This window comes from Pocillopora damicornis, chromosome 1, assembly GCF_964200805.1.
Source record: "Pocillopora damicornis chromosome 1, jaPocDami1.2, whole genome shotgun sequence".
NCBI classification, from domain to species: Eukaryota; Metazoa; Cnidaria; class Anthozoa; order Scleractinia; family Pocilloporidae; genus Pocillopora; species Pocillopora damicornis.
The window spans coordinates 9767766-9778261 of NC_142670.1; the positions used below are offsets into that span (position 1 = coordinate 9767766).

General features: G+C 40.0%; 1 protein-coding gene across 1 annotated transcript; it reads right to left on the bottom strand.

Annotated features, from left to right (window-relative positions):
- Positions 1–8: 8 nt before the first annotated feature.
- Positions 9–10014, bottom strand: LOC113678117 (uncharacterized). The gene is made up of 12 exons (XM_089211927.1): positions 9743–10014; positions 8595–8756; positions 7631–7767; positions 6644–7136; positions 6099–6146; positions 5718–5897; positions 4542–4806; positions 3690–3865; positions 3140–3269; positions 2132–2303; positions 1005–1152; positions 9–200 (listed from the first exon to the last, which is right to left on the bottom strand). The coding sequence occupies exons 1-12, from the start codon at positions 9801–9803 to the stop codon at positions 181–183; spliced, it is 1992 nt and encodes a 663-aa protein (XP_089068053.1). The 5' UTR covers positions 9804–10014; the 3' UTR covers positions 9–180.
- Positions 10015–10496: the final 482 nt, after the last annotated feature.

The following is a 10496-nucleotide window of genomic DNA, read 5'->3' on the forward strand; positions in this document are numbered from 1 at the left end:
GCTACGCCTCTGACGGCCCATGTTTTTATTTTTTGCTAAACTCCCAACATTCAAACAGGGCATGTGATGAAATCTTAACACGTGATATTATCCATGTTCTGTGACGAGAATCATGATTGACAATCAGGAGCAAAAATTCAGACACTGCAGTGTTTCTGTATCAGTCCAACCGCTTGGTCTTCATAACTCGTAAGGATCAGCTGAAATTTAAATAAGAAAATAAAAATAAACGAGAGCGATAACATTTACGTTTGTTCTCTTTTGTCTTAGTTTTGTTTTGTTTTGTTTTTTTTCTGTTTAGCTCTGATGGTTGGTTTGTTGTTTCCGGTATTCGTTCTTTACTTTTTCCTCAGTTCCTTATGTTTTGATTACATGCTGAGAAGGTCAGAGCGAAGCGAAGTAAGAGTCCTTGCCACTTTTTTTTTTTTTGAGGATCTCCATGAATTGATGGCTTTGATGGCTAACGGTTAAAATTTTGGCCATTTACAGCTAACGGTAATTTCTTTCCATTGCTTTTAAAAGGAACAGTTTTACGGTGAACATTTTTTACGACTAACGGTAAAAGTTTGTCAATTTTCACGCCTAACGGATAATTTTTTTGCCGTTTTACGGCTGACGTTTAACCTATTGAGGAGACCTTTTCTTTTTTTTTTTTTCATTAAACAATTTCCTTTCCAAGTCGCTGACGTCCAAATAAGGTCGTGGTGTAAAGATGGTGGAATGTGCAAGGCATTGCTCAATCCATCTTAGTTATACACCACTGTGACGTTAAAAATCCACTGCTTTCTAACGACTTTGAGGTGAATATTTATGAGTCCATGTTCAAATACTAAAAGTCGTCCTTTTTCTTCTTTTTCTTCTTCGTCTTAACGAAGTTCACTCTCGCTTGGAGAGGAGTATTACTTGCACATTGCCTCCAAGCTATCATATCAGCGGAAAACACGATTACTACTAAGCAAGTCACTTGATAGAACAGAAATTTTCGTTAAGTTATGTATTTTTACCATTTCTAAGTGAACATCTGTACACCTCCACTCTGAGACAGGGTTTACCGTACCACTGGACTGGATTGATTCGTAAAAATCGAGCTGTCACAGAGGGTTCTATTGTATTGGGCTTGACTAGTATTGGATGAGAACGCCCTCTGAACACCTGAAATGAGGTCAAATGCAAGATTAGAAAGGACCGTACGATCTAGCCTAAAATTGGGTATTTTTGTCTCGGCGTAATAAAATCCAGAGCATAAAGCGTGCATAAAACAAACACAACGCGTATTTTTTTTTTTCGCACGTCTCAAGGGCACAACGCCTTGCCCCAGCCAGGACTAGAACCCGGGTCGTCCGACTCGGAGCCCAGTGCACTGACAACTGGACTACTGGACAAAGCCGTGGCGTTGGCGAGCCCGCGGTACAGTTGACCACGCATGGTAAAAGTAGCACCTTGTACGGTCGCACGGTCGTACATCCAAATTTTTTTGGCTTGATGGGTTACTACTATTTTGTATAATTATGGGGCTACGCGAGCTCCGCTATAAAACCTGCGAACATCAAAATAGTGGCGCGGCTCAGCTCTGATTTGTAGTAAGCGAGAACAATCATGGTTACGTTTTCTCGTCTTTTATATCAGTCTTTCTGGTTTATATAATTACTTGGAGTTTTAGTCGCGCAATGATGATATCAACCTTGACCCTGATTGGCTGTTGTGATTACTTTGGTTTCGGTTTTTTGAAACTCAACCGAAAACTTTTCTATTCAAAAATATATTTTTCAAAAATATTTTACTATATGCAAAAATAATCCGGCATTCTAACAGTTTCACCTCAATTTCATACTGTAATTAGTTAACTAAACATGCATAATCTTTTTACACCAAGCCATGCTACGTCAAAATCCTGAATCGTGACTCGGCACAGAAAGACGGCTATCTGTTTATCTGTATCTTCTTTAAGTTCTCAGATCAATGGCTGGTTGCAACTTTTACCTTAACATTGATAACCCGTTCTCTTTATTTTTGATTTGGTTTTACGATATTCAATCTAAGAATGCTCTATTACCACAAAGGTCTTTGAAACGAGGTGTTTAATACACAGGTAGGGATCGCAGAATCGTTCAGATCACATCATTCCAACTACCTTAGTTCCTAGTCCATTCTCGGTGTAGTTAAACCACGTGATACCATCCAGGCTGAAACTCAGAGTAAACGTGCGCACGAACCAATACTTAGCCTCATGACCCTGAGTGGCCAAGCCTCTTATTTCGTCCACGTAACCTAAGTCTATTTGAAAATATGGGTCGTCGTCATCGCTGAAAGATGAGGAAGTATGCATGTTGTTGATACTCACCAAACGAGAAACAGAGTGAAAAGGGAGAATAAAAGCCTGCGGTGAACACAAAGAGATACCTACATCCAAAATTTTCCCCTTCAGGAAAGCAGCCAGAAAAGAGAGGAATTTAAACAGCCTATTAAAATATTGGATCAATATCAGTATATGGGCAACTGCCCACCTACCCCTCCCCTAACCCAACATTAACCCTAACTTGTTATCAATTGACTGTTGTTGAGTTAGGGGAGGGGTTGGTGGGCAATTGCCCAGATACTGATATTGATCCATATTTGTATGCGTTGTATGTATGGATTCACAGACGAAATTAAAATCTGCTTTGGCATCTCAGGGATAGTTGCAAGATCAAAAAAAGTTAAATTTAAAACTGTACTTCGTTGAACGTTCAACTCGATATTTCATAAAAAATAGTGTAAAAAAACGAGTTAGATATCGATAAGAACACGATATGAGAAATTATACATCTACAAACAACCAATTTATCATTTTGTTTATCTTATGTAGACAACCGGTCTCAATCCGAAAAAATTTCGATTAAAGGCCTTGGATTGATAATGGTAAACGGTATGTCATTCATTCATCAACCTGAAAAAGTGTCACGAACGGCGACTGACGTGGAATGGTAGCTGATTGTCCATAACAAACACTCACGCAAATTATAATAAATTTACGCGAGTGCCTTTACGGTTTTTCTCAGTGTTGGAAATCCATGTAAAATATAGAAGTTTGTCAGTATTAAGTATTAGAATTTCTGAGAAATATCCCTGTCCTTCGAAAGAGAAAGAACTTTAATCATACTCTTTTGGACACCAAGCACTTGTTCTGTTTCGAAGCCTTCCATATGATGCCGTATAACTGTCGCCCAGTACAGAGCTGCTGATGAGTCTAAAGTCGCTCAATAAACCGGTCTGTAAGCCATGACTGCAGTCTAAAGGAGAAAAAGCTACGACATGAGTTTTTAACTGAATGCTTGTAATCATGTACAACGCCGAACTTTCCACACCGCTCGAAGCGAGGAGGAGAAAAAGTTCTTCAATAAAGGAAGAAAGTTGGCAACTAGAGCAATCATTTGCCGCGACAAGGGGCTAAAGCTCCAAAGGTCAGCTTAAGAAATACTTTCAGGTGGCCAATACAGATTATCCACTCTGTAAATAAAGCCAAATTACCTTGCTATCAGAGTGAGGACCGACAAATAACATTTTTTGATAGCGCTAATTTCCGCTCTGCACGAAAAAAAAAAAAAATTCCAGAATTGGTGTATAACAATTTCACTGAGAAAAGAACCCAAAATTTTTATAAGAGGACATTAAAAGGTGATACAATAAAGCAAACAAACAAAATGTTTTACCAGGATCTGGAAATGTGTAAACTCGTTTGAAGGCGTCAGATCCTTCGGCACATTTCCTGCCTAATGCCGCCACCTCTCCTTTCGCCGGTGCATTACCGCTGACAGACTGCAGGCACAATTCTCCAGGGCTGTACTTGATTGCTTTCCCATAAGCCATTCCACTGGTCTTTTGAAATCTATTCCGAAAACAAAGCTTAAATTATTATGATTCATCTCGGCTCTGAGAGAACTGCTGTGTACACTTGCCAGTTCTTTAAGGGAATCAAAGGTAATAGCATATTACTGGAGTGACTTCTATGCAGAGACTAAAGCGCCAAAAAATAAGAAATCTTTCGTCCTTTCTCATTGGTTGGGTATTAAATCTTTTAAGCTGTTGCAGGATGAAGTATGAAAATTGCGAGGAGTGGTTACACGGGGGCGAAGTAACCTCATAGAGAACACAATCAAGAGATCTTGACCAAGTGCAGTAACAAATCTCACTGAACACGCTTCGTAGAAAAATAATTGACACTGTTGGTTTTTTATAGTTTACCTGAAAACCCTGCTTATATCGAGGAGTCTGACCAAATCTGATAGGTTTTTCTTTTAAGCTAAAAATAATGATGCGTCAGCATCATTATTCCACCCCTATGACCCCTATGATCTGACTAACATGTAACTTCTCCGTACAATATCACCCCTGAATCACACAATAAGGTCGGGAGAATTAAGGAAATGATCACCAATCAAAGAAACTTGGATTTCTGATCAAATTCTCCTTGTCAGCATCTAAGGAAATGTATAGAGAACAGTATGGAGAATATGCATATCGTGATAGGGTGGAGAGGGTTAAGAAAAGAGTGCAGTAATCACCTGTGTATCTGACTATCGCAAGCACTAAACGACAACCCGACAGGGGTCCCCTGAGTTGGTTTACTGTCATTATTCAATGGTTTGACGCACATCTCAGAGCATGCGTGCTGAAGGGAACCATCCTTGAGTAGAAGAAACCATGTCGAGTCACTTGTACAGTCTGTGTCGAATATTAGGATTTCTAATTCATTGACTGCACACGAGTGGGATCTGGGACTGATACACAATCCATTCGGGCTTCTAAGGGGACTGTGTCTTGGGACATCTGAGGAAACACAAGGTTAAAATAAACAATTTTTGGCTATGCACTATTAAACGACATAACTATACATCATTCCAGCCAGGCAGCTGAAAGTCCATCCAACCCTCCCTCCTTCTCTACGACCATCCATTATTTTTTCTATTTGTCTGTCTATTAGTCCGTCTGTCTGTCTGTTCGTCTGCCTGTCTGCCTTTCTGTCTAGCTGCCTGTCTGCCTCTCTGTCCTTCTGTCTGTCTGCCTGCCTTTTTGTCTGTCTGTCTGTCTACTTTTCTGTCTGTCTGCCTGTCTGTATGTCTGGCTGTCTGTCTGCCTGGCTGTATGTTTGTCTGGCAGCCTGCCTGCCTGCCTGTCTGTTAGTCTGTAATTTTATCCTTCCGTCTACTAACAGTTTAGTCATGGGCTCAAGATTTCCATTACGTAATAGATGACGAGGGCGAGGCCCGAATCAACTATCATGCTTACTGAGAAATCAAGAGCCAATCATTCAATTGTCTTTGTACAAATCTACTAGTCCTTCAAAACTTATCAACGAGACAGGCTCATGTAAACTGCATACTTTTAGGCTCCTCACCTTATTCACAGCCTATCACGGAATGGATGGCGAATACTCGAGCCAATCAGATTGCATCTTTTGTGATACAACGGTCGTAACTTTATACAAATAATGATTCAGTGAAAATCTCGTTCCATTTGTGATAACGGACAGTGGAAGTTACAAAGCTGAGCATCGAGCTAAATGAATACTTATCAGGTTGTTGTTGTTGTTGTTGCTTTTTTCAATAACGTGATGATTTTCGAATTTTTTTAGCCCTGTAGTAAAGTTATAGAACGAGCCCGATCGATATATCATCAGCTAAGAGCAGGTCTGATTTAGGCAGAAAAAGTCCAATAAGACAATGAACAACAGACCTTACCATCACATGGAGGCCATGGCCTGCACACGAGAGTTTCACGCGATGGTCCCAGCTCTGAGCAGTCTTTCCCACCATTTGCAGGCCGTGGGTTGTTGCAGTACCTCGCTCTGACTTTGTAACCGGTTGAACAACTTTTGCTACAAGCGCCCCATGCTGACCAAGTGCCGTAACCACCGTTCACTTAAATAACGATATAATATAAGAAAATAAAGAACTTTTATAACTCATAATTCTTTTACTTCAGTACGGTATATGGGTACCACTAATTATTTCTTCCAGGCGATAACACTTATACATGGGTGAAGTTTGAAGTAGTTCTTTTAGAAGAGAGTAAGAAAACACGTGCACTTGACTGATAGACAATAATTTAGCTTCCTTTACCTGGTAGCGGTGTCTCAATTGGGCAAATGTCATCTGGTTCCTTGTAATCTTAAGAGATATCAGATTAAAATTTAGTTCTGCATTGACGAAAACGCACCAACACACGTTTCCTAATAAATCACGAATCTCCGCAATCACATCCACAGGACAACCATATGAACATATATGAAGACCTTTTCCTCTAACGAAACAAAGATCATAATCACGAGTTTCCAGTTCCTTATTCACGTGTTTCCAGTTTCTCAGTGTAACGCAACAACAACAAGATGATTCTCTACAGTTTCCGATATTCATAAACGAAAGAAATAACCTGTGTTCCTCTTTGATATACAATAATCCTAGTATGATATTAATATCAATACTTAAACAGAGTTTCCGTTTCCTTATTCACGTGTTTCCGGTCACCTAGTGTAACGCAACAACGACAAAATGGTGGTCTACGGTTTCCGCATGCATAAACGTAAGAAATAACCCGTGTTCGCATCTGGTATTCAACAATCCTAGCATAATATTGATATTAATTAATACTTAAACACTAAACCTGCCTTGTCTTAGCTCCTTCAGCCAGTACCACTTTCTTCTGGGAAAGGCCATTTTGCCATAAATCCAGGGAGAAGAAAGAAAAGGCCACTTTTGTTGTGCTACAAAAGTCCCCCAGGGTATATGAACAACAAACGAGTCACTTGTAGTAAGCAACGCCAATTTATTTCGCTTGGGCAGCCAAGGCATTCGGTTACTTATTGCAAATTCTCCACTAGACCATTCATTAAATCGTTTCACCATCATGACGTCTGTTTGATTGGGGAAGTTTCCAGTGAAGGTGTAGTGATTCGGAGCTTGCCAAACTCCACCCCAGCTTCCAGGCTGATTTGCATCGATACGATACAGGAACGGGCTATTATTGGTCGAATCATGCTTGATGACGTCAGCCTTTCCTAATATGGAAAAGTCAGCCCATCTGAGTCTACTGGCCTTTGCATATGCATTTCGTTGGAGGACTGTTCTTTTATTCCATCCGTTGTTGGTAAGCGCTTGTATCTATGTGTTGTAAAGTGTTAGATAAAAAAGTAACATCCCTGTTGCTTATTTTGATCTTCCATTCTATTTTTGGTGGATATAGCAAATGTAAAAGAAGTTGCAAATCTGAAAAAAAAACGACAGCTCGTTCGATTAAGGTAACTTCGTGACGTGTTACCTTCAGGTAAAACAGACCACCAGGATATAGTATGCAGGCACGTCCTTATTAATATTCCTGTAGGATGCGGGTTTCCTCACCCGCAGAAAATTAACGATGAGTTAAAGAGAGATTTGCTGCGGATCTGGCTCTAATTATATTCAAGACGCCTTGCACACCTCTCATTTGCTTGCGATGCTCAAGGTCTGATATTTTCCGCGGGGAAAGAAACTCTCATGCTGAAGCACTAGTGATGAGGGTCTGCTCTCAGGTGAATCAAAGAATCCCCGACACTAGTCCTGATCTGTGCATTGATCAAATTATTAAAATTAATAAAAGTTGGAAAGTATAAATTTACCAATAAAGTCCAACCCCCGCCAAACCTTCTGGATTGATCACAAATTGTTGTGACCGGCTCCTTGCAGGGTCCATCCAAATACAGCCGGTAGACTCCATCACGTTCAAAACCATCCTCAAAATACTGCTTACAGCTAACTGTGACCCAAAATCACAACAAATAGTGAGAAAAATGAAAAAAAAACTGAGACTTCCTTCAGAGATATTGATATTAAAAGACCCAATTGATTTTAAAGAGACTTAAAAGTCTCTCTCGAGAGCTGTTTGACAGCAATCACTTTCTTAGAAAGCTTCTGTCATAGTCCAGCACAGGTTAAACGCCACCAATTTTTTGTTTAAGGTTCGCCGATACTTATTTATACTCCTAGGTTGAGAGGGGAACTGTATGAGCCAAGAATGTTGCCCCAACAGCACACCACAGTGTTTCAAACCGGGCCTCTCTTTGCAGATTCCAACCCACTTACGTGGAAGGCACTGTATCGTTTTTGTTGGCCTCTTATGAGTGAAGCATTTCAATAAAAAGTTACAGGAAGCGAAAAAGGCTCAAAAAATAAAAGATAAAAAAGTAAAAGAAGAGAAGGATTGGCTACTTCCCTCGCCTGCAATGCAGGTGTCTTACTTGGGAGAGTTAATGCTAAGAAGCTCGCGATCATTTATTGAACTGGCCATGTTTGATTTAGAGTTAGAGTCTACGGCGGGGGGAGGGGGCGGGGGAAGGCGAAAAGAACGATTCTCACTGCTCCAGAGCCCTCGTCCCTCCTTCTTTTAGACCGTTGTTCACCCCAACCTTCCGCTGCAGTCAAAATCAGTGATGGCAGCTGTAATTTTCACCAAGATAATACTAGACACTCGCCTGCCAAAATTACGCCTGCTCTGCAGGCAAATACTTCCCTGAAAGGAACTCGCGAAATCTGGCCATTCGTACCCCCGTTTGTTCGCAGGTACAGAAATCTAAGAATACTTACCATAGCACTTGGTTTTATTGCAAGTTGACATCTCAATGGTTTGTCCTCGGCAGTCGCCATCACGAATACATAAACGAACGCGATACCGCATTCCCTCTCGTCCGCAGTATTGACTGCACGCTGACCAACGAGACCACGGGCCAAAATCTTGTTCATTACCTTCTGCAGGAAAGGGAAAACCTAGTGGGTTTCCTAGCTGTCATAAGCCTCCTCATGAAAACGATTCCCTGTCTGCAGTGAATTATATGTATGGTGGTATTATTTTAGTCCTCTTTTTATTTGTTGTTGTTTTTTTTAAATCATGCATTAATATTCTAAGTAACGAAGAACGAATTCATTTTTTTCAAAAGAGAAACGCAGAAACGAAATGTAATTCGGAATTTATTGGCCTAAATTCTATAAGATTTTTTTTTACTTAACTTCTTTTCCCTCAGCTGACACAATCACAACATGAGCAGCGTGGCATTTATATATGACGCCAGAAACTAAATCAAGCTAAGCTCAGTTTGGTGGCTATAACACAACGGTCAAATGTCGGGCATATACGAGAGAATCAAGTTCTCTAGCCGCTGTGTCGCAAAACAGGTGTAAAAAAAAATAAAACGTTAATAGAGGTCTAAGAAAGAAAGCGAAGGTAGGAAGAAGCTAAGCTGGAGACCATGACTAACTTAATTTTGTGTTTGTTTGTTACTAGCATGAGACAACCTACTTCTGAAAGCCTGAAAGCACGCCACCCAGTCATTAAAACCTTTGACCGCTGTGTTGGTGGCTATAGCTTTTAAGTTCCTCCAGTTCTTCTTCGTCCTTACAGATAAGCGAAGAAGAAAAACCTCTGGGCGACACATTGCAAACAACTAAATGCATAAACATCTTGCCTGTCACCATGAAATATCATAATTCTGGACAAACTTGCTCGTTCACCATGGAAAAATTCGTATGCTAAACCTCAACTGTTAACATTCAAAGCAGGTTTTGCTATTAGAAATTTTTGGGTCATAGCTTCCTTACAAATGCTAACAAACAATGTGTACTTGACCTGAAATATAATCATAATTAGCCTATTATCTTTTTTAAAAGACAAAATTATTTCCTGATTAAGCCAGAGTGTTTAGAAATAATCAAACAAACAAACAAACATTTTGACTTACCCGTTGTCGCTAAAATTGTGAGGATCCCGGACAATAAAACAGGTAACAAAACCTGTGACATATCTTTCGTCTTACGACAAGCTATCTCGAGTGTTTAGATGAAACTACGTGTTTATCATTGAAAGAAAGCTAAGTGAGCGTTAATTACAGAATGCCAAAGCAGCTTTTGCTAGAATTTTCGAGTAAGAAGTGATTGTCTGTAAAATAGTCCAATAGTTCCCTAGTACATGTTTTTTTTTTCCACTGAATTCGCTCCTTTATGACATCATTTCAGTAGTGACTTGTTTTTGCAATTCAGTAGCAAAGTCAATGACTTTGACGTGACAATGACATGAACTTGACACTTCTTGTATCGTGTCACTGGCTGCTACATTTTGCTGGTGGAAAAAAGAAAAAACCTTTTCAAAATGTCTTTCTTAATTGCGTACTGAAGACTAGCAGTACAGCGGTCGAAACCTCGCGGTCAATGAAATTGATAGCCTTACCCGACATCGCGAGACAAACGGTTAAGCATTCATTTATCTACAAAACCACGAAAAAAAGAAGACATTTTCCATGACACGATTTTAGTTTATTCTGTGTTACTGTATGGCAGGGTATTCCTGAAGTAAATCTGAGCGTTCTAATCGGTTCTTACTCGGTTGGGATTTTTCCATACGGACCGTTTCCACGGAAAGGGTCATAAACCGTGTATTTTCTTCACAAAAGCTGCCAAATTTAAATATAAACAAGTTTGGTCCAAGTTCCATATAAT

Bases quoted from the DNA above. Each gene is read 5' to 3' on its own strand.
- LOC113678117 (XM_089211927.1), bottom strand. From the start codon at position 9,803: ATGTCACAGGTTTTGTTACCTGTTTTATTGTCCGGGATCCTCACAATT. The intron at 7,768-8,594 runs GTAAGTATTCTT...TTTGGGTCACAG, and splicing joins CAATAAAACCAAGTGCTATG to TTAGCTGTAAGCAGTATTTT. The intron at 7,137-7,630 runs GTAAATTTATAC...TACAACACATAG, and splicing joins GCGGGGGTTGGACTTTATTG to ATACAAGCGCTTACCAACAA.